The following is a 24639-nucleotide window of genomic DNA, read 5'->3' on the forward strand; positions in this document are numbered from 1 at the left end:
TTGGAACAGGGGGAGCAATGTGTGCTGTACTCTTTTTCCTTCACTAAGGTTTTGTCCCAATGGGTTTTCCTGGTAAGGTTTTAATGAGGCAGCATCCCCTTAGCACATTGCAGCGATCCCATCCTCGCATAGGTACGGTCATCTCGTCCAAGGGGGAGTGTTGTAAAACACTTGATGGACTCGACCTGACCGACCACTTATCTGTCCTTGTTACGGTCCATTAGAGTTAGGCCCATCGGCCATATGTGTTAAGGCCCATTCGGCCATGTCCTTATCTTAGTCGGTTTTGTACTTTGTTCCTACGGGACTCTATATATATGTTGTAACCTCGAGTTTGATCATTAATAAGAACAAGAGATTTTCCTAAACTCTCTCTAGTTTTATAACATATATAGAAATCTAGAACTCTAACCTTAAAAACTTCGTAAACCATGTTTTCTGGATCTGTGGTGCTTAAAGCGTTTATCAACGGGCGAGTGAGTCTGTTTGCAACAGCAGCAATGGTGCCTAGTAGTACCATCAGAAAAATCTCCCATTTGCTTGCAAAATAAAACATTTTATAAAACTACACTTTCTTCATACTTGAAAGTTGTGAAAAAGGAAAAAAAAAACAAACGTTGTGAGTTTTTCCTTAATACGGGTGTTTGTATATATAGAGTTATAAATATTTAGTATTTACTAGGTGGTTGGCTCACACATTTTGTGTGAAATGACTTTAGTAGTGTAACGAAACCAGTCATGGATATCTCTTCTGTTCAATTGGTATTTGTTCGGTCAACAATGGCTAAAAAGCATGACTACCAAATTCCTTTGACCAAAAAATGAAAATTCCGAACTCTCCGTCGATATTTGTGAAGCAAGCAACATTGAGATTTAAAAGGAAAAAACAACCTAAGGATTTGGTTTAGTTTGAAACTTGTTTAATGCAATTGGCGTTTGATTTTTTTAAAGTCAGATTATCAGTCAAAGACCACAGAATATGGCATAACGTACAAAACTCTGGAACATATACCGCGACCTGAGTTGGATCTGTAACAGTAACACTATAACTACCATGAGGAAATACAAAAAAAAACCTACATCAAAACTGATCTTCTAACTCATACATGTCTGTAACTTTAAGATTCGATGCCGAAGAGGTTCTAAAAAATGGGATAATCTTCGGACATAATTAACAAGGTAAGCGCAGACCAGCCGGTGAAGAGTCGTGTGCCTTTCCCTGTTCCCTTAGCTTGATCATATTGTTCCCAGATGTATCCTGTCTGGTAATAGTTTCTAACCACGTTCCTGTAATTTATGACATGTTTCAAGTTAATATCAAACAAGACCTCTCTATCGCAGTTACTATGTAAAATATACCTTATCAAATTGCTCCTTAGTTCCGTGTAAATTGCTCTGGACTTTTCGCTATATGGCCCATCCACTGCAGGAAATTGAACACATGGTAAAACGCATCCATAAGATGTAATAAAAAAAATAGAGGTCTTGTAGCACGTTGTCGATGTTCTTTTCCATGTGAAGGGTAGAAAAGTACCTTTAGAGTAATGGTGCAGAGAAGAAAGAATCATGTAATTCATGTTCATCCAGATAGGGCCTCTCCAGTATGGTGCATCATGCTCAGTGTTACGTTTCATATACATAGAACTGCATCAAAACAATACTCTTTCTTATATCATTGAAGAATAACATCTTGAGTATGTTCGTTCTTGTGGGCTTACCTGGTTTTGGCAAGTGAAACTAGTCCATAGTCACTCCATAAGATGCTCCTATTTGAAATGAGATCGAGCTGTTTCTCAAGGATTGGAGAATCCTTTTTCGACCAAAAGTATGTGACAATTTAGAACAAGAAGTAACTGATGTTTTAAAGATCATTGAAATATTGACCAAACACTCACTGGTGGGATGATTCTAGACATGAAAGGAAAGAAGCTGACATAACCCACGTGAGGAACCAATTTTAGCTTTGGCTTCCCATACGTCTTCCTTACAAGCTGCCGAGATAAATGACCATTTTCTTGAATTACCTCTTTCCATATCAACTTAACCTGGGGATCAATCACCGGACATGTGGTTCAACGAAAAGAGTGAGAATCTTACGTTCTTCTTCTATATGACAAAAACTGACACTCAAACTTAAATTTATGAAGCTTCTCTTACTTTTTCTGTATGATTACCAAAGTCAAAGTAAGCCCCATGGTCACTATCATAGTGCATCTGCTCAGAAATTAAACATGAATGAGAAAAGGAACAGTGAGGAGAAAAAGTTAATGTGATACTCTTTGAGAGAGAAGTCATGTTTTTAATAATCAAGTTATATATATAGAACAACGTCAAAGTTAATGGAAGTGAGAAAATTGTTGACATCTGATAGAGGATATACCTGATTCAGGAGATTAAAGTTTGAAAGCAGCTTGGCAGTTGAATTGTAATCCTCCTGCAGGATTTGTTTTTTACGTCAGTAACATGTGAACAAAGATAGGAGAGACATCCCTTTCCTTTCAATCTTGTGCTAACCTTTGAAAGTTTATCTTCTATTCCTAAAAACTCTGTGATGGAATGCATGCAATCTGCAGCGAGGTACATCCAGCATCTAAGATCAACGTGCCGCTCATCTTCACTTGGGTGCGAAGCGCGAGGATAATCATCCAGCCCCGACGAAAGCGTCTGCAGAAGATATAAGACATCAGATTTATCCCCAAGGATCTGTGAATTGAACTACCATATCCGCAAAGCTGACAAAATAACGATCCTACAAAAATATAGGTCGCCCACACACACGCAAAGAACTGGGACATCTTGTATCTAACAAGCATATACCACAGAAAAAATTCCTCAATTATTGTTATCATATTGATAAAGAAGATATGGTCACATGAAAGCAGGCTAAGCAGCAAACCTCAGAGAAAACTTATAACTTGACACTAGAAATTTAAGTTTGTGAGAGTTGAAATGTAGATACTGAAATTTTCATGAGAAGCCAACAAATAGTACCTTAGGGTTTAGTTCTCGAGTTGTTGTATTGTCTCTGCCATGCCAAAAGTAGCTTCCTATCTCCTTACCTAGTGTTTAATCAAGTCATAACAAAATACATGAACTAGCCCATTCTAAAGTCTATCAAGACTGTAATACCAATCAAATACTGGAACTCATCTCATCTAGTGATCTAGATTTAACAACCAGGGATCCAACTATGGAACTGTTATGAAGACTGAAGGGATTCTGTAAATCTATAAACTAGAGGATAATCATGTTGTTACCTGTCTGGGAAGTATTAAACCACTGAAACCATGCATCTAAGCGTACAGAAGCCCGCTCAAGGAATGACAATACTTCATCCCTTTCTGATGCGGTAAACTTTTCCATCCTTATAGCATCTATTAGATCTGAAAAAAAAACGATTGTCACTATATGGAACTGAATTGATTGTGAAACCTTCCTATCTTAACCAGTGAAAGCACTTTTATGATCTTGGCAACAGACTTCTAGACATCAGATTGTAATCGGAACAGAAATATTAGTAAAACAAACAGAAGGAAGCTGATTCCAATAATTCTGATTCCCTATCTTATAATAAATGCTGGTCAAGGATTGACATCAGAATAAACTTACTTGTATGGCCCGATTCCCAAGGGCTTACATGAAACAAAAATGAGCGCATAAGAGAAATCGTAGTAGATGTATAAGTACAACAGATTCTTACCGCGTATCACCAAAAAAAGTGTTGGTGGATTGCCATTACTTGGGTATTGAACTACAAATTCCTCTGGAACCTTACTGCAGTTAAAACAAATCTCAAAAACCATTACAACAAAAACTATGACTACCCCGGTTAGTGAGAGAGTGTAAATACCTCAGAGCTTCAGCACCCAAAATTTGCTCACGTGGAATCCATCCATCTATGTTTAATAGGTCTAACCAGTGTCCAACGATATCCAAGGTTATACGAAAATCCCAGCGCCTGATCAAAGCACACACAACATAGTCCAAAGAATGATCAACTAGTGGGATGATTATAGCTTGCAACTCTGTAATAATATTTTATCAAACAGAAGTGGCTTTCAGAAAATCCATTTAAGAAACAATCACAATAGAATCATATCAAAGAAATCTTCAGCATACAAATGATCAATAAGAACGAACCAGATTAACAATTGATGGAATCCTTCGTCCCACAAAAACCCCCTAGGAAAAAAGGGCCGGCTTGGAACAGCTGTGTATAGCTCGGCTGGCCAATAAAGCAAGAAATTATTCTGACTTTCAGGCTGCAATAGAAGGTAGTAAGTTGTATGATTCCGTGAGAGGTCCAACCTAGTTTGCAGATGGAAGAACATAAAAAGGATATAAATATTAATAAAACAAGACGCAGGATGCAAGTAAACTCGCCTGAGTACTTTTAGGAACAAAAATTTTTGATTGACCATAGAAGTAACCAATGCCCCCAAGCATGTTTGCAATAGCAGTCTTGCCAACTCCCAATGTTTCTGAATCATGCTAGAACCACAAGAAACCGAGAATGAGATCCTCATCTTTTCTATTAACATTATAGATGCAAATTATCAACTCTATGAACATTATGACAACTAGGAACTAACAACATATGCTCGCCATTGAGAAACAGAACTGCACATAAGCAGAGAAAGAAGAACAAATCCTAGTAAAAGGACATTTTTTAGTGGAGACTGAAATTGCTAAAGTGAATAAAGCAAATGTCAGCAGTCCCTGTTCCCGACTTCAAATCCAGACAACCTTGTTCAGGGGGTTGTTTTAAAAGTACAACAAGATATCCATGAAACAAGACCTCTGGGTGTGCCAAAGACATATATTTATATGGGTAACTGAAGTTTGTAGATTTAAAAAGAAAAACTTAGAACCATACCTTTTCAGAAAGGTTGAAGCATTCCTCAAACTTTGTATCAAATTCTCTATGTTTCTTTTTAAGTAGATCAGAGAGTGGCAAACCTACATGGAACATACCTAAAATTTAGCACAAATAGAATAAAAGTAGACAACAACAACGATATAAAAATTAAGCTCATGCTGTCAGAGAACATCTTTTTAGATATAAAAACTCTACTGAATTGAGCCTTAACAGATGCATATAATTAGTATCCTTAGCAAAGCTACTGCTATTCAGGTATGTGGGACACTTAAAAAAACACGGAAGCCAGACATAAATTCCACAGTAGAGTTCTTTATCTGAGCTATGAAACTCAAAAGGCAAAGGTAGATGTAACGAACTCATTGGAAGACAAGAAGTTCTTCCGTACTCAAACTCAAATGCAACTCACACAAAAAAACTAAGGTTAAGAAAATTCAAACACAAATGCAAATTCTTCCGTACACAAACTCAAATGCAAATTCTTCCATACTCAAATTAAGAAAGTTCTTCCATACTCAACTCAAATGCAAGTCATATACACAAACAAAGGTTAAGAAATTTCAAAGTCATCATTAATGATGCTTGGTAATAACGGGAGGCTTAAGAAACCTGAGAGACTTGACAAACGCTTTTCCACATTTGAACTTTCTCCTTTGATTCCGGAGACAAAGGGTATATCAATCGTAAATGGTAGCTTCCCAGAAATCTGTTTGACAAAGGATATGTTGTCATTGGACACAGTGAAACATATTGATCATAGATTCCAGGAGTTACGAACATTCGGTATATTTATACAACACTACACATGCATACATCTTCATCAAGACTGATTACCTGAAAGATGTAAATGTTAGAAGAATCCTCTGATGTGTCAGAGAGCTGAAGTCGTCCAAACTTTCTTGCCTGAAAAAATACAAGCCAAGAGACATGTAAGCATGTGGTCTTAACAGAAAAACAAAATACCTTGGCTCTTTCAAAATGAGTTATGAGCTCGAAAATTAGCAGACCTGCAGAGCAAGATTTTGCTGAACAAGATCAGACAGATTATATATGTGAGGCGTCTTGAAACCGGAATAATGTGTCTCAAGCTGATTCTGCAAACGAAGAGAAATTAAAGAGATATCCAGATGAGCATCATACGAAACATAACAGAAAATGTCAAACCACCCACAGATCCACTTCCAGCAGAAACAGCTCCAAAATTCTACGAATTTTATGGAGCACTTTTAATCAACAAATACCTGTGATTTTAAGTGTATCTGCCAGTCTCCTACATCTTCACGTGAACCCGAAACCAGGAGAGAGCTTTCTTGAAAATCTAAATTATCGTGGCCTAAATTTAGAACATTGCCTCCTTCATCAGCTAAGTAAAAGAAGAGATGTGCGCTTCTTTTTGCACCATCATTCAACCTAGTTAAATCCCAATATGGTCAAGGAAAAAAAATACCAAAATAACAAAATAACAAAAGCTGACACAGTGAAGAAAAACAGTACATTAGTAATGTATATCAGAAATTACCCTTTATCATTGACATCAATCCGAACAGCCCAATCCCCACCATAACCAAGGCTGCCTTCCTTTGACTTAACAAAACTTGTCTCCAATATCATATCGTTTTCAACCAGCTCTTGCCGCCCAAAATCCCGTCCATTATGTTCCCTCCAGCCAAACGTACTTAGATCATCAGAGTTTTCACAGAAATGCCGCATAACATACATCTCGTCTTTGACACCAAGCCACATCAATCCAGCTACCAAGGACTGTGGTGTTCTGCATAGCCATATACAGCTTATTTATTGTAGAAAGAGTAGCTTGATACAAGAATTGATAAAGCAATAAAGACATTTTCCCAAAGTAGAGATTGATTATTCCCAAGTGAAAGTTACACACCTGGCTCGAACTCCAAAATAAACATGAGGACGATAAGTTCCCCAGTACAAGCTCTCTTTGTGATCGCCCTGAAACTGATACATATACGAATCGTTCCAATTTCAATTACTCAAAAACAACAAAAGCAAAAGCTAAAAGAAAACGAAATGTGGATATAATAAGAGATTAGTAGTGTGGTACCATAGACAAATCCATGAGTTTGGGAGCTGGGAAAGGAGTGATAACCCTAGGCTTCTGAGACTCATCGAACAACAATCCGCGGCTAACGAGCTGATTGATGACGAAGTAGATGACTACAATCCCCAATATGATTAACGCAACCAAAATCTTGAGATTCGTCTTGAAAGCACCGATCGACACAAGCTCTTTGCCTTTGCCTCGGCGGATACTCGGAGGAGGGTAACGAAGCGAATCGCTTCCTTCATCGCCGCCGGGAGATGACGTTGATTTGATTCGACTACGCGCGCTCCGACGGCTTGTTCCGGTCATCGTCGGAGTAGTAGACTAATCGGAAAAATGAAAAATGAGTTTGGGTCACGTGATTGCTATGTGATCACTAGAAGTCTAGAAGTGAAGGTAGAGAGAGTTGACTTTGACCGCTTGTGATTGGTCCATAGGTATAATTAATAAATTATCTTTTTTTTTTTTTTGCTTTTGCACAAAGGCATATGAAGAAAATTGGAGTCGTGTTTAATCTGCTAATTTGCAATTATGGTCTCTAAACATTTTTTGTTATGAACACAGAAATATAATTTGTTATATAAACTCAGCTGTGCTAGAGTTACAACAACACACATATCTACATGCTTATTGAACAACATGGTTAGTGGCTGTATTGTACTATCAACAAACATACTCACACGCCCTTGACGAAATTGCTCTTTGATCACAAGTCACAACCATGTAGAAAAGAAACACCAAGGTAATGATCGACCATAGTACCAGCTGATACTTATTAACTTGCGACACACCATGCAGTTTGCTCAGAATCCTGCGAATACAAAATACACATCGGAGCGCGTGATGTTTAAGGCTTTCGTCGCATATTAAATTATTCACTAGTAATAAAGTCTGAAGAAATTAAGTATCATAATAGAATTAAGAGTGGTAGCTCGATGATGTTGTAACAGTTGTATATGAGCTGAATCTTTGAAAAAAATTCCTTTAAACCCTTATGATCACATGAGTCTTGAAACTAGGAAAGGCTTTTTGATTCGACTTTGATTAATTTGGTTGTTAATTTTTATTTTTTTGGGTATTGATTGTTTCTGTCTCGATCTTGTCTATACAACAAATCATCTAACCAGTTTTTTTTTTCTTTTTCTTTTACAGTTGGATTTAGGTAAACTATTTATTTTGGTTGGAGACTCCTCTTGAGCACCGTACATTACAAATTTGAGAAGCATGATACTCCGATGATGGCTAAGCAAGTGGTGACCGTGACTCAAGCACATGTATTGATCTACAAGGCAACAGAGAAAAGCTCAGAGCTTTGTGAAAGATAGATGCTCGCACTGGTGGTCCCAAAGCTGCGTTTAACTATGCTGCGACTGAGTACAAGTGTTTCCTTGTGATCAGCTAGATTAAGGTCTGGGCTAAACTTAACCGGTACAAACCAACTCATGCAGTGGGGGAGAAAGCTTCATCCGTGGCTGCAAACGAGTTTGGTGACTGATATTGTGAAGGCTTGTGCCAAACAGGATGCAGAGCAGAAGAATAAAGGAGAAGATACAGCTATTGTTGATGGAAACATAGAAGAAGCTACTTCATCTTCTGATTTAGTCTAGGATTGAAAACATTGTGTGATTTGGTTACATACTTACATATGTAAATGACCTTAGGACCTCTGTTTTTCATCGAAGGACCTCTGCTTTTCTTTTTGTTCGATCACAAAACTTGATGGTAGTGTGAAAAGTGATGCGTGTTTCTATCATTTTTAATCAAAAGAGACAACTTTAGCAACAAAACTTCATAATGGTCATATAGCAGAACTTAAAATTTCATATCAAAGATGGACAATCAAAACAACTTTACTAAAAAAGCCAACAAGTATTTCTCTCCCATTCGTAAACGAGTCTTTGAGCTATTATTTGAGTTTGTACCAAGCTCCCTGATGAACAAATGGAAACAAAGGGTACACAATACTGAGAAACATAGCTTGAAAACAGACATATGCATCCATCAATCCAGAGAGCATAACGCATCTTCCTGCACCAGACAAAACAAACAGGTCAAAAACTGAGTTTCAACTTCACACAGCAGCTATTCTAGCTAGTTATGCCTACAGGAGACATTAATGAAACTGAAACTGGAAATAGATAGGAGGAAGGCACTGCAGATTCCAAGCACATATATTTAGTAAGAGAGGCGTATAGACTCATCAGATGAACAATATATACTTTGCTCCAGTTAACTATGAAAGAAGCTAAGCGAAGAGCCAATGAGAAATTTGTATTCATAGCTAAGATTGGAGAATCAAAACAACTTTAGTAAAGCCAATGAGTATTCCTCTCTCATTCGTAGACGACTCTTTAAGCTTTTATTATTTGAGTTTTTTTGTTATTGTACCAAGCTCCCTGAAGAACAAATGGAAACAAAGAGAGTACAATACTGAGAAAAATAACTTGAAAACAGACAGACACAGACAAAACAAACAGGTCAGAATGAGTTTAAACTTCTCACACAGCAGCTATTCTAGTTATGCTAAGAGGAAAAGACCAAAGACATTAGTAGTAGAAGAGGCGTACAAAACTCATCAGATGAACAATATACTTTTGCTCCAGGCAACTGCAAAAACCAACAAGTATTGACTGTAATATTGAAAGCTAGTCCCCACTTCATTAATCTACTGTATGTTTATTTTAACTCAAACAGTGGTTACTATGTGAGCTTTACGCTTAGGACATTTCAGACATAGCCACACTCAAAAAGAAAAAACATTTTATCTACAATGAATTGAATGAATTAAGACAGTAACGACATAAAAGGATTTTGCAATTTGTTATGGAGCAATTTTGCTCAAGTTCTAATGAATGAAATAGATACAAAATAAATGTCATATAGACAAGACAAACAAATTTGTTAAAAGACATACCAAACAAAGTAAAATAATGCTAAGGCTAAGCGACCGGTTTGAGTTGGATCAATATCCCAAATCAATAGAGACAGTCATCATACATCTCCATATCCTTCCATAGATCTTCAGATTTTGTCACAAAATCATATAATTGATCAATATCAAACTCTTGATTGCACCCATCGAAGCTCCCATGTAAACCGTCATCATTCGCTAGCGTTTGTTCTTCATCAGTATTGTTTTGAAACCCTTGGAGATTCACAGTTAAATCATCCAACTCCAAATTCTTCCATATATCATCAACATCAAGCTCTTCATCGAAGCTCCCAGAAACCGCTAGGGCTTGTTGTTGTTCTTCAGTGTTGTTGTTGTGAAACCCTTGTACATTCACAGATACATCATCATCTATGTCAACGAACAGACTTGAAGAACAGGGTTGATGATCTAGGGTTTGCTGCTGATGAGTTACGTGTGAACCACCCTTCTCCTTCTCCACGTCCACACAAACATCATACATCTCCATATCCTTCCAAAGATCTTCAGATTTCGTCACAAAATCATATAATTGATCAAGATCAAACTCTTGATTGCATCCATCGAAGCTCCCAAGTAAACCGTCGTTGTTGGGTAGGGTTTGTTCTTCATCAGTATTGTTTTGAAACCCTTGCACATTCACAGATACATCATCATCTACACTGTTCTTGTCTTGAAACCCTTGGACGTTCACAGATACATCATCTACTTCAACGCACAGACTTGAAGAACAGGGTTGATGATCTAGGGTTTGCTGCTGATGAGTTACGTCCACACGATCTCTTTGCTTATTTTTCAACTCCTTCAGATCGTGTAACATCTTCCTCATCGAATCAATCGCACAACCCAATTCCTCCGGATTCTGTGAATTGCCGAGACTCTCATCTTCCCACCAAAACCCTAACTTTTCATCATCATCATCATCCCGAGGAGGAGTCTGACCCGCGAGGAAAGCTGAAACAACATTGTCGACAGAGGAGTGGCCAAAAGAGTAGAAAGAGGCGTGTGAATTAGAAGAAATTGGAGTCGCTAAAATCGCGATTTGTGTGTCGGAGAGAAGACAAAGCTCTGAGGCTTTGTTGAAAAGACCCTTACGACGTTTAGAGAAAGCAACCGCTCGTGGATTTTTCCCATCTATCTTCTTCCCTGTATCAATCTTCCTCTTCAACCCACCCATTATTATATTATGATGTGTTTTGAGATTTCACAGACAACGAGAACGAGACAAGACTTTGAGATTTTTTTTTTTTTTTTGCGTGTTTGCGAAAGAATGAATGTGATGGAACTCACTCTGTTTCTAATCATATATATAATATATAGAGACTTTAACCTGAAAAAAAAAACACTCAGCTTCTAATTAATCCTAGTTGTTTTCCTTTTTCTGACTCTACTAATCAGTAATTAAAACGACTTAAGTAAAATTGTTTTCCTTTTTTGTATTCTAATTACTCAACGCTCCTGAGACCGAACCAGGTCTGGTTTAATTAAACCATCGACTTTATTTGCTTTTGTTTTCTGATAATCCGTTAATCGGTAATTAACAAATAAGTAAAATTTGTTAAAAGGGTTTAAATTGTTTCCTTTCTAAAAAGAAAAGTAAATTTACCTTTTTAATAGGTTTAGTGAAAACGTCTTAATTTATGGTTTTATATCTGAATTTTGTAAACCAAAAATAAACCGAAAGTAAACCGAATTTGTATGGCTAAAGGTCCTAACCTTTTTATTTACTTCACTGAAGCACCGTACAAGTTTGAGAAGCATGCTACTCCGATGGACTCACGCACATCTACAAGGCAACAGAGAAAGCTCAGAGCTCAGATGGGTTACTCTTTGATTCGATATCTTCGGTTGGTCCCTGTTGATGACTTTGTGAAGGTTTATGAGAAAGAAGATGCAGAGCAGAAGAAAGGAGAAGACAGCTAATGTTGATGGAAACAAAGAAGAAGCTACGGCCCCTACTGATGGAAACTAAATCATCCTCTGATTCGGATTAGGATTGTAAGTTTGTAACATTGTGTGATATGGTTGTTGCCCTTTGGAGAATTTGGTTTGTTGGGTTCGCTTACGTATATGTATGTAAATGATCTTAGGACCTCTGCTTTTCCTTTTTGTTCGATCACAAAACTTGGCCAAGTGTCTCAGTTCTTGGTAGTGTGAAAAACGTGATATCTTCTTTAAACAGAAGAGAGATTTTTTTAACAACAAAACTTCTTACTGATCATAACGCATCCATCAATCCATCAATCCAGAGAGCATAACGCATCTTCCTGCACCAGACAAAACAAACAGGTCAAAATCTGAGTTTCAACTTCTCACACAGCAACAGCTAATTCTAATTGTGCTTAAAGGAGGAAAGCACTGCAGATTCCAAGAACATATGTTTAAGTACAAGAACAATATACTTTGCTCCAGGTAACAATATAGACTCATCAGAAGTACAAGCACATACTTTTTTATACTTAAATTGGCAGAAATAACAAACATATAAAATGTTTTGTGATTTGGTCGATGTCTTTTGCATGAAAGTTCGGCGGAATTCAAATATTCCGGTAGAACTGCAACAACAACAAAAGCAATATATTCTTCCAAGAAAAAGAAAAAAAATCATAATAGAGAAATCACATGTAGAAGATTAAGAAGCACAAGTTTGAAACAGTGAGAGCTACAGTCACATCATCATATAATAGTATTGACAACAAAATTCAATAATATTGACAGTAGATTATCTGTGTTGACAATTACATAATGTTAGCCCAAATAAAGTAAAAAAAACAACAATATGAATTGGTGACGGATATGACTCAGATGGGTTACTCTGATGGAAAGAAAGGAGAGACTACTGCCACTACTGATGGAAATGAATCTTCCTCTGATTCGGATTAGGATTGTGTGATTTGGTTGTTTCCTTTGGAGAGAGTTTGGTTTGTTTGGTTTGGTTACTTATGTAAATGACCTTAGGACCTCTGCTTTTCATCTTAGGACCTCTGCTTTTCTTATTTTTTGTTCGATCACAAAACTTGGTCAAGTGTCTCAGTTCTTTGGTGGTGTGAAAAATGTGATGTGTGGGAAATATCTTTTTAAACCACAAGAGCTGTATTTGGCAACAAAACTTCATATCAACCGTAGTTCAGAAAATTATATTTCATATCAAAGATAGAGAATCAAAACAACTTTACTAAAAAAAAGCCAATGAGTAGTATTCCTCTCTCATTCGTAAACGAGTCTTTGAGCTATTATTTTTTTAAGTTTGTTTGTACCAAGCTTCATGAAGAACAAATGAAAACAAAGAGAGTACAATACTGAGAAAAATAACTTGAAAACAGACCATTTGCATCCATCCATCGAGAGAGCATATAATGCATCTTCCTGTGTTGCAGACAAAACAAACAGGTCAAAATTGAGTTTCAACTTCTCACACAACAGTTAAGACCATCTCCATTGTATTTCTCTATTTTTTTCTCTAAAATAGAGTAACTCAAAAATAAAGCATTGTTTTCCTCTAATGTATTACTCTATTTTCACCTCTATAATAGAGTTAGTGTAAAAAAATAGAGATGAGAATAGAGTTGCTTTATATATAGAGCAATCCTATTATTTTCTCTATTTTAGAGTAAAATATAGAGTAGGGTTGGAGCAAATATTGCTCTATAATAGAGATTTGACTCTAAAATAGAGTGGGGTTGGAGATGCCCTAAAAGGAGGAAAAGACAGCAGATTCCAACTAATCACATCAGTAGTAGAAGAAGAGGCGTACAAACTCATGAGATGATCAATATACTTTGCTCCAGGCAACTGCAAAAGCCAACAAGTATTGACTGTGATATTGAAAGCTATTCCACACTTCTGTTTTTTTTTTTGTGTGTTCGCAAAAGAATGAATGTGATGGAACTCACTCTGTTTCTAATCATATATATATATATATAGAGACTTTAACCTGAAAGAACTCAGCTTCTAATTAATCCTAGTTGTTTTCCATTCTCTGACTACACTAATCAGTAATTAAAACGACTTAAGTAAAAAAAATTTCCTTTTCTTAATTCTAATTGCTCAACGTTCTTGAGACCGAACTAGGTCTGGCTTAATTAAACCATCGACTTTATTTTCCTTTTTTTTTGTTAGTCGGTAATTAACAAATAAGTAAAATTTGTTAAAAGGGTTTAAATTGTTTCCTTTTAAAAAAGAAAAGTAAATTTACCATTTTAATAGGTTTAGACTGTTTAGTTTATGGTTTTATAGCTGAATTTAAAACACATAAGTAAACCACAAGTAAACCGAATTTCTATGGCTAATGTCCTAACGATCCTAACCTTTATTTATTGGTGAAGCCCTATTTTAAAAATCTCCATTTAGTACCGATTCCACTCTCTAAAGTTAGACTTATCTTTTTCATCTCGATTAATGACTAATCTCTGCCTAGCATCGATTATCCGATTATGCTTATTTAATTTAATTATAACCGTTTAATCATATTAATCATTTTTTAAGTTTGTGTATACCGGTTATTTTTAGAACCAAATATAAATCAAAGATATGTTTTGTTTAGATATTTAAATTAAGAGTTTGTGATGTTTTACAATAACTAGTGTATGTTTTTACCATAATTTTAAAGACAATGCTGTAGTTTTATATTTATTTGATGTTTTTCTTTTAACATAAATATAACTATACATATATTAATACTATATATTTTTATTTTATTATTAATTTAATAAAATAACTTTAAAATTAGTTTCCGATTAATTCATGTTTAATCTCCAATTTTTTCACTAGGCGTTAGGTCCCGACCGTCCGACTATCGTCTAGCGATTTATAAAACAAAGTTCTTAAAACCATCATTATCCCAGTAACGCTTCTCATTTATCAAAATAATATATTTTAATTACTTTTTGTTTAATATTATTATTTATTTAAATAATAAATTTGGGAAAAAAGAATCAGTCTATGAAAAACTGACACATGTGGTAGTTGTGAAGAGAATCGGTTCCTTCGATTCTATGTGAAGAAGCGTGCCTTTTCTTTTACCTTTCTTTATTATTATTTTATTATTACTTTTAAATTTTTAATCAAGAATACTCCTTCAAGAACTACCAGTAATCATGCTCAGTGAAACATCCCCAAAACTAAAAAGATTAAAAAAAACAATAAAATTTTTATTAGATATGTTATAACTTGTTGTTGTTGAATAAGAAAACCATAAAACAATATGAAACTTAAAATGCAGTTTGGTTTAATGAGAAAAACATTGTGTAATTTCGAAAGTCAGGGAACCGGGTTTTCGCACCAGCTGGGTCAATGCTGAGCCATAAGAAGAATCACATGGATAGATGATGAAGCCCACAAGATGTTCAGTATTTTCCCTCTTAATTTAGTAAAGAACAAGAAAGACAATTTCCAAAAGGGAAAATAAATTTCAAATCCTCTTTGTAATTAGAGAAAGTGGTCTTTTAACTCTTAAATTTTCTATACAAAGAGAGGCAAGAGCTTATAATCCATCATCACAACTTACAGAAGCAAAGGATCGGAGAAGCTAGAGAGATATTTCGGTTAAGAGGTTTTTCGAGAAGCTATAATTTTTTTTCTTCTCATTTTCATCTATTATTGTAGCAAAAAATAATTAAACTGTTAAGAAAGATACTATGTTTTCCTTTTGTTAGGATGAATAATTAAGTTATAAACCACATAGGAAACCGGCAGATGATAGGAAACCTGATTTTGTTTTAGCAACCAGCAGAAAAGGAAATACAACAGTAATAAATGAACGTTATCAAAATTATTTTAAAGAGAAAAGAAAAAAAATAGAAAAAAAAAGAAAAAAGGAAATTACATTAACGCTTAATTAGGAGTCCGAACAAATTATATAAACAGAGTTTTGCTTCTATAAATATAACCCAACACGCTAAACCTAGCTTCTCCACAATCTCATCTAAACTTTCGCTCTTTCACTCTGCCTCTCCACAATCTCATCCATCTTTCACTCTGCCTCTGAGTTTGTTTGTTTTTTTTTTTGTGATTCCACTCCGCGCGACAATGGATACTGAATCGTTCAGACTCGATGTTAATCTAGCCGCTACGTCTCAAGATCGGTCGTTAGGGTTATTAAGCACGGTGAAAATCACTGTAAAGAGAGGGTACTTCGAGGAGTTTATCATAGAGAACAACGATGATCATCAAAGCATCAAGAGTGTCGGATCTTACCGGAATTCTCCACCAGGTCCAGACTCAGAATTCATTCTGAAACTCCGAACCTTCGAGCCAAACGACGTCTATCGAACTCTCCATCGCCAACTCCACGATAATCTCTTGTCCGAATACATAGCCGATGAGATTGTTGTCCAAGCCCTACGACAAACAAGCAAAAGTTCTAACTTGCCACAACAACAACCTTTATTCATAACAGGCACTGTCAAACTGACACAGAAGGTGTACAACGTTGTGCCTTGTTACTCTGCTCCGTCGGCAACAAATTTGGAGAGTACTTGTGCCATCTGTTTGGATGATCTGGATCTGTCTAGAACCGAGGTTTACTGCCAGATGCCTCACTACTCGCATTGTTATCATGAATATTGTTTCAATAAGTGGAGAGATCGACATAATCAGCAAGATTGCTCATGCCCTCTCTGTCGCAAACTAGTTGATCAACGACCGGCGTGAAACGGAGTCTAATTAGGGTTTCAGTGTATTATTTTGTTGTCTTAATGATTTTTGCTAATTTGTGTTTTTTTTTATGTAACGATTTTGATAATGTTTTTGTTTCCAACATGTAATGCAGTTTGATTTAATGCAATTAAGAATTTTTTTTAGGCTTGAAGTTCAAAATTAATAATTTCATCTACAAGTTTGATACAGTCTGCAACATGTCTCATCACACAACATTGACTTAAACACATTTAATTCGAACTTTCTGATGTCGGTTTACCAAATTGAAGGAAACAATCCAACAATACCAGAGTTTCAGAATTGAAATAGACGTGATCCTAGGTTCTAGATATTGAAAACATCTCTCAAATCACCAGATAGATGAACCAAACTCTAGATAACTTTTAGATAAGATCAAAGCTCGACGTGCTTAAAGTGATACTCATGGATTGTCGAGTATATTAGACCATCTCCTTCCAGTGATTGGATAACGCTCCTATAAATACACCCGAAAGAAAACAAAGCAAACTCATGAACAAAACAACTTTGACAGTATAGAGAGATAGAGGTTAGAAGGAGAAAGGAGAAACGAACGTACTCTAGCTTGTTCTTTGGGATCTTCAATTGCTGAGCAATTTCATCAATGTGTATCCCCTGTTTTCTTGCTCTGCAATGAACAAATAACAATTATCAGACCGACTTTAGAGGTGGTGCAATGTGCGCAGCAGACTCAAAGTTACATGCAAGCATAATGAGTTTTGATTCGAAGTGGTGCAAGGTAAAGCAAACTTAAAACTCACGTGCAAGCAGGTTGCTTTAGATAGTCTAGAATCATGTCATCTAAGTTCTTGCGACCATTCCCATCGTTTGGAGAGGACACCACCTAAATAGAGAGCAACAACAATGATATTTTAAGCAAGCAAATCATATGTCATGAAGGAAACCAAAAAAAATGCTTGGTGCCTGGTTTGTGTTTGATCCACCTTGAAACGTGGTGTTAACCGATTGAGTAACATCACCAGCTTGTTGCCCCGACTGAGAAAACACATGTCAGAGAGCACTGATTTAAAATTCCAAATTGTGATCTTACAACAACAAAGTTAATCTTTTGGCTTTATTCCATTTTCTTATTACCTGTGACTCAGAGTTCTGGGAGTAGAAGTGTATACACTCAATGTAGTGAAAGGTAACCTCTGCAAAAACAAAAACAATCTTTTAATACTCAAAATGATTTCATCTATCTCTAACAAACCAAAATCTATTGCAAATGCCAAAGGTTCCATCAAAAACATACCTGACAGAGAAAACAAGAAGCTGAGTTTTTCCCCTGAAAAGTCTTCAAATGACCATTGAGACGCACATAAGTTCCATCACTGTTTCGTTTCACAAGCTCACCCATTACAAAACACAAATGTAATCTTTTACCAAAAAAGATAGTAACCGCACAGACTCCATTTCTCTAGCGTCAAAAGATTCATTCACCCTATAAAAGAAGCGAACAAACATCACCAAATTATACAAACTTCACCTTAAAAAACAACTCTTTGCACAATCAATCAAAAAGGAATAGTCTTTGTCTGTGTTTTTACCATCTTTTACAGTCGATTCGTCCTGTACCAGTACCATCATCAAGAGTGAATCTAACTTCTGTGACTTTTGAATCATCTTTGTCACACACTAGACCGACAAGTGAGACCTACAAATCAAAACATCACACAATTGAGTATCCTTATATATAACTAAATACAGTAGATCATTGGTTTAGAAGAAGAAAAGAGATTGTGTTAAGGTCGAGCCCTTAACCTGATTTAGAACAGTGAAGAAAGAGAGTGAGAAGAGGGTAATGCGCCTATTAAGGCGGAGAGTTAAGAGAGAAGATAGAAATGTGATTTGATTATTAATGTCATAAGGATAACCTAACTAAGGCTCCTGTATTTATTACAAATCCTTTACTAGGGCTACTAATAAAATGACACAGCTTTGGTTAAACAATACCAAACTCTTTTATTTGAATAATAAACCTTCTACTGGATTCCAAAGTTTGACCTCTTTAGCCACTTTTGACCTTCTCCATTTGTCTTGCTCTTCTCCCCTTTGTCCTAAATTTCCTCTTCATGAAAGCTACTGGGACTCTTAGTCTATCAATACTCCCCCGCAGAAGACTGATCTTGTCCTCAAGATCAAAATCAGGAAACTGCTCCATTAAAGTTGTGAGTGATTCCCAAGTAGCTTCTATAGCTGGCAACCCTTTCCACTGTACCAAGACCTCCGTATCTGTACCTTGAGCAGACCTGCGAATGTCCAACAGCGTAACTGGTTCTGTAGCCCACTCGAGGTCAGGTGTTAAGATCGGTGGCAACGCTTGAGCTTGATACAGAGCTGGGACTGCCGACTTCAGTTTAGAGACATGAAATACAGGATGGATGTTGCTGTGAGCAGGTAGATCCAGCTTATAAGCTACTCGCCCAATTTTCTGTATTACCTTGTAAGGACCAAAGAATCTCTGGGACAACTTCTCGTTCCTCCTTTGTACCAGAGAACTCTGTCTGTAGGGCCTTAGCTTCAGATAAACCCAGTCACCCACTGCCAACTCTACTGACCTGCGATGCTTATTCGCTTCTTTCTGCATACGAGACTGAGCCAGTTCCATGTTCTCTCGCAATTCTACCAGAAGACTATCACGATCCTTCAGCAATTCTTCAACATTTGCATTCGGAGTAGGGGTGTCACCATAACGAATAAGTTTTGGTGGTTCGCGACCGTAAACTGCAAAGAAGGGTGTGTTCTGAATAGAAGAGTGGTAAGAGGTATTGTACCAGAATTCTGCCCATGGTAGCCACTGAGCCCAACCTGAAGGTCACCTACTTGTGTAACAACGCAGGTATGTCTCTAGACATTGATTGACTACTTCAGTCTAACCATCCGACTGAGGGTGGTACGCAGTGCTGTGGTTCAGAGAAGCTCCCTGCAGTTTGAACAATTTGGACCAGAAACTGCTGAAGAAAATACGATCCCTATCCGACACCAACCTCTCAGGAAACCCGTGCAGTTTAACTACTTCTCGTATAAAAGCCTCTGCTACTGTCTTCGCATTAAATGGATGCTTTAAAGCAATGAAGTGTTTATATTTGCTTAAGCGGTCGACTACCACTAATATTGAGTTAAACCCTTTTAATTTTGGCAAACCTTCCACAAAATCAAGGCTCGCGTCTGTCCAAACTTGTGTAGGCACTAGTAGAGGTGAGAGTAACCCTGCAGGCGAGAAGGTCGAGTACTTGTTTTCTTGGCAAGTCTGACATTTTCGAATATAGTTCACTACATCCTTCCTCATACCCTTCCAATGAACTTCCTGAGTGAGTCGCTTGAATGTTTTTAAAACTCCCTCATATCCCCCTATCGAACTCGCATGGAACTGCTCCAACAACTTTGGAATGAAGGGAGATCCCGGTGGAATGACCAGACAACCATTCTTGTACAACATACCTCTCTCGAGACTGTATCCTGGATGTTCAAGTGATTTGTTTTCCAGTGCCGTGAATATGGCTCCCAGTTCTTGGTCTTGTTTAACTTCTTTCAACAGTTCCTCCTTGTCCAAGGTTAAAGGAGAGTTCAGGGTTAGCTGTTGCAGTTTCTCCAACACTGGAATCCTTGACAAGGCATCTGCGACTCTGTTTTCCACACCCGGCTTGTATTCTATGCGGTAGTTGAGCCCAATGAGTTTGGCTGCCCATCTTTGTTGAACATAGGAGATTTCTTTCTGTTCAAGCAGATGCTTGAGGCTCCGCTGATCTGTCTTAATCACAAACTCTGGTCCCGTCAAATAATGTTTCCATTTATTGACTGCTATCACGATTGCTAACAGCTCCCGCTCATACACAAATTTGACTCTTCCCTTTGACGAGAATGCTTGGCTGAGGAAAGAGATGGGTCTCCTATTTTGTGAGAGTACGGCACCAATTCCAATACCCAAAGCATCTGTTTTGATTGTGAACTCCTGACTGAAATCCGGTAGAGCTAGAACAGGTAAACTGGTGACCGCCTGTTTTAAGATATGGAAAGCCTTTGTTGCCTCTTCAGACCACTCAAAACCTCCCTTCTTGAGTAGTTCAGTTAAAGGTCGTGCCATTAGTCCATAGTTCCTGACGAAACGACGGTAGAAGCCTGTAAAACCCAAAAATCCCCTCAACTCCGTGATGTTCTTGGGAGTGGGCCACTGCAGCATTGCCTCCACTTTGTCAGGATCCGCGGCTACACCTTCAGCTGAGATCTTGTGACCCAGATAAGAGACTTCTGCATTCCCAAAAGAGCACTTCTTGGAATTAGCATAGAACTTATTCTGCTGCATCAAGTCGAGAACCACCTTGAGATGTTGCAGATGCTCTTGAAGACTGGCACTATACACGAGGATGTTATCGAAAAAGACTAAAACAAACCGTCGCAGATAGGGCCTGAAGAGATCATTCATTATGCTTTGGAATGTAGAAGGGGCATTTGTCAAACCAAAATGCATGACTAAGAATTCATAATGCCCTTGGTGGGTTTTGAAAGCCGTTTTCTCCACATCACTGCTTCTCATATGGATTTGATGGTATCCAGACTTAAGGTCCAGTTTAGAAAACACCTTCGCTCCTTGCAACTCGTCTAGAAGCTCTTCTATCACCGGAATGGGGTACCTATCCGGTATAGTTGCTTTGTTTAGTGCTCGTTAATCGACACAAAACCGCCATCCTCCATCCTTCTTCTTCACCAACAGAACATGACTAGAATAAGGGCTAACGCTTGGCCTGATCACTTGAGCGTCGAGCATTTCTTGCACCAGCTTTTCAATCTCATTCTTTTGAACAAATGAATAGCGATAAGGTCGCAGGTTGATCGGGGAGGTTCCTGTTTGTAAGTTGATAGCATGCTCTCTGTTTCGCAGTGGAGGCAAGGTAAGGGGCATCTCGAAGACCGACTGGTACTCCTTGATCAACTTCTGAACTGCTGCAACTTCAGGGATCTTCTTGTCCAATGGCTTCTTTCCATCGAACAGAGTGGTAAGCTCCAGCAAATACGCTTCTCCTTCATGATGAATAACTCTCTCCATGGAGCGTAATGATATTGGTTCTTTGCTGAGAGCTGGATCACCCACAATTGTCACCCAACGAGGACCAATCTTCCAACTTAAAGTTCTATTGAGCCAGTTAATCCTAGTATCTCCCAAAGTAGCTAACCAGGAATATCCCAGCACTACATCTGTACTTCCGAGCTCTATCACCAGCAACTCTTCCATGATTTCTACACCTTGTATGCCCAACAGTGTACCTGATACACGACCTTTCCCTTTAAGTATCCTGCCACCACCTACTCGAACACCAAAGGGTCTTGTAGTTGATATGGTTAACCCCAACTCTTGTACCAGACCATAATCTACAAAACTTCTTGTCGCGCTAGAGTCTATCATGACTACCACATCCCTATCCACAAGCTTACCCATCATGCGCATAGACTTCTCATCGGTGAGTCATGATATGGAGCTAAGGGACAGAACCTCATACTCCTGTAGTTCCTCAGCTTCATCTTCCAACACTTCTTGTTGCTGCTGAACTTCAACCGCATCACAGTATTGTTCCTCCTCCTCAGCCACTTCCAAACACTTTAGCTTCGGCTGAGTTTTACAACGATGACCAGGAAACCATCTGTCACCACAATGTCTACACGGATTGGAATTTCGACCTTCTTGACCCCCTTGATTTTTCCTGAACTCCTTATTGTTCTCCATAGGGCGCTTGCCTTGGGAATGATCCACTGGTCTAGAAGAGCTCGCTACCTGACCATGTGTAGGTGAGTAAAATGATCTCACTGTCTGTCTTGGTTGAAGACTAGTGTTTTCACTCTCCTGGTGCTCAATCATCTTCGCAGTATCAACAATATCCGCCAGATCAAAAGGTCTGCAACGAACCACTTGGTCCCTGATACTCTTCCTCAAACCCCGCAGAAAAGCAGACTCCAAAACATCATCAGAGACGTGAGGCAACTCCACTGCTAACTCCTCGAACTGCTCACGATACTCCTCGACACTTCCTCTTTGGTGAATACTCATCAATTGATCCAAAGCCGAAAACCCCCTGCTCGGTTTGAATCGAACCTTGAACTTCTCCATGAAATCCTTCCAACTGCCAATCCTCTGTCTACCATATGCCATACGCCACCATGTGACCAAGGAGCCAGTAAGACATGAAATGGCTAGATCTATCTTGGCATATTCAGGGGTTCCTGTACTAGCAAAACACTTTTCCAACCTAAACAACCAATCATCAGGACCTTTACCTTCGAACAACGAAAGCTCCATTTGCCTGTTTGGGTACTCCGTCGCATAACCCTGTGACAAGGTTGGTTGGTCTGGAGGTGGAGCCGAGAAATGCAAGGTCGCTGGCCTGAGGTGAGATTCCGGTTCCGGGTTGGGTAGAATCCCCACAGTCGGTTGACTGGACGACCCCATCAATGGTTTTGTTGCCTGCTGAGCCTGAACCACCAGAGCTGGGCTGTCAAACCCTGGAGGAACCGATGACTCGGTGATAACCCCAAGTGTTTGGTTGCGGAGGATCTTGTGAAGCATGTCCTTGATAAACGCGAGGTCAGCATCGTGTTGGTTGACCCGTTATTCTAGCGAAGGAGACGGCGGTGAGGTTTGGGAGGATAACTCGAGCTCGCTAGCTTTGGTTTGAAGGTTTTTCCCGGTATCCTTTTGTTGAGGAGCCATGGAAAACTCTCAATGAAAGCACCACTTGTTAAGGTCGAGCCATTAACCTGATTTAGAACAGTGAAGAAAGAGAGTGAGAAGAGGGTAATGCACCTATTACGGCGGAGAGTTAAGAGAGAAGATAGAAATGTGATTTGTATATTAATGTCATAAGGATAACCTAACTAAGGCTCCTGTATTTATTACAAATCCCTTACTAGGGCTACTGATAAAACGACACAGCTTTGGTTAAACAATACCAAGCTCTTTTATTTGAATAATAAACCTCCTACTGGATTCCAAATGTTTGACCTTTTTAGCCACTTTTGACCTTCTCCATTTGTCTTGCTCTTCTCCCCTTTGTCCTCAATTTCCTCTTCATGAAAGCTACTGGGACTCTTAGTCTATCAGATTGATTCATGTACGTTTGTAAGTGAGATCCCATTGATGATAAGACCAGATTCCTCACTACCGGATTGAAAACATTCGGTGATCCATCGGATGGTGGAAAAGGAGAAGGAGGAGCCCGTCGACGGGAATTCGAAACCAGTAAACTCATTCGGTCGGATCTGGACGGAGTTAAGTTTAGGCATCCCGTAGCTATCAACGATGTTATTGGTTATATCGGCTCCAGAGAATCACCGTTCGTCGCTCTGAGAGCTTATATGGATGCTTTGCCTATTCAGGTGTGGTACCAAATTCCCAGAATTCTCATATAAGTTTGTAGATTCAATCGATTTTGCTCCATGGTTGTTTAGCTTTTACCCACATCTGCTTTTGAATTTTTAGAGAAAAAAGTATCTCTCAGTCTCTATTTAAGAAAAATACTTAGGTTCACCCCTAGGGGTGAACCTCACCATTCACCCCCTTTTATCTCAACCAATCAGAATCTTCCATCTAATATTTCATTTAAAAAATAAATCAAAATTAAATTAAAAAGCAAAACCAAATTAAGGAAACAAATTCTGTATACTTTTAATTAAGGAAAGTTAAATTTTGGCTTGGTTTAGATTTTTAAAATTAGAATAAAATTATATGTCGATTTGGGTTTACAAATGAAGTGGTTAGGTCTCAGATTTTACAATTAAAACGAAATTATATGTCGGTTTGGGTTTACAAATGAGGTGGTTAGGGTTTAGATTTTACAAGTAGAACGAAAATATATAGGTTTGGGTTCACAAATGAGATGGTTAGGGTTTAGATTTTACAAGTAGAACGAAAATATATAGGTTTGGGTTCACAAATGAGATGGTTAGGGTTTAGATTTTACAAGTAGAACGAAAATATATAGGTTTGGGTTCACAAATGAGATGGTTAGGGTTTAGATTTTACAAGTAGAACGAAAATATATAGGTTTGGGTTCACAAATGAGATGGTTAGGGTTTAGATTTTACAAGTAGAAC

At 37.9% G+C, this 24639-nt stretch overlaps 3 protein-coding genes and 1 pseudogene across 3 annotated transcripts; 1 reads left to right on the forward strand and 3 right to left on the reverse strand.

The window, feature by feature from the left end:
• LOC104787756 (mannosyl-oligosaccharide glucosidase GCS1) lies at positions 959-7298 on the reverse strand. The gene is made up of 22 exons (XM_010513379.1): positions 6951-7298; positions 6771-6844; positions 6399-6650; positions 6121-6289; positions 5887-5973; positions 5714-5782; positions 5489-5585; positions 4877-4959; positions 4384-4491; positions 4141-4262; positions 3851-3958; positions 3701-3774; positions 3258-3383; positions 2992-3059; positions 2515-2664; positions 2381-2434; positions 2158-2214; positions 1896-2045; positions 1719-1810; positions 1535-1644; positions 1360-1423; positions 959-1287 (listed from the first exon to the last, which is right to left on the reverse strand). Exons 1-22 carry the CDS (start codon positions 7257-7259, stop codon positions 1143-1145), a joined length of 2568 nt encoding a protein of 855 aa, XP_010511681.1. The 5' UTR covers positions 7260-7298; the 3' UTR covers positions 959-1142.
• LOC104787757 (agamous-like MADS-box protein AGL97) lies at positions 9878-11152 on the reverse strand. Its single transcript, XM_010513380.2, has one exon. It carries the CDS (start codon positions 11054-11056, stop codon positions 9926-9928), a length of 1131 nt encoding a protein of 376 aa, XP_010511682.1. The 5' UTR covers positions 11057-11152; the 3' UTR covers positions 9878-9925.
• LOC104787758 lies at positions 15769-16536 on the forward strand. The gene has a single exon (XM_010513381.2). It carries the CDS (start codon positions 15907-15909, stop codon positions 16528-16530), a length of 624 nt encoding a protein of 207 aa, XP_010511683.1. The 5' UTR covers positions 15769-15906; the 3' UTR covers positions 16531-16536.
• Positions 16792-23829, reverse strand: LOC104789674 (annotated as a pseudogene).

This window comes from Camelina sativa, chromosome 5 (genome assembly GCF_000633955.1).
Source record: "Camelina sativa cultivar DH55 chromosome 5, Cs, whole genome shotgun sequence".
Lineage (NCBI taxonomy): Eukaryota > Viridiplantae > Streptophyta > Magnoliopsida > Brassicales > Brassicaceae > Camelina > Camelina sativa.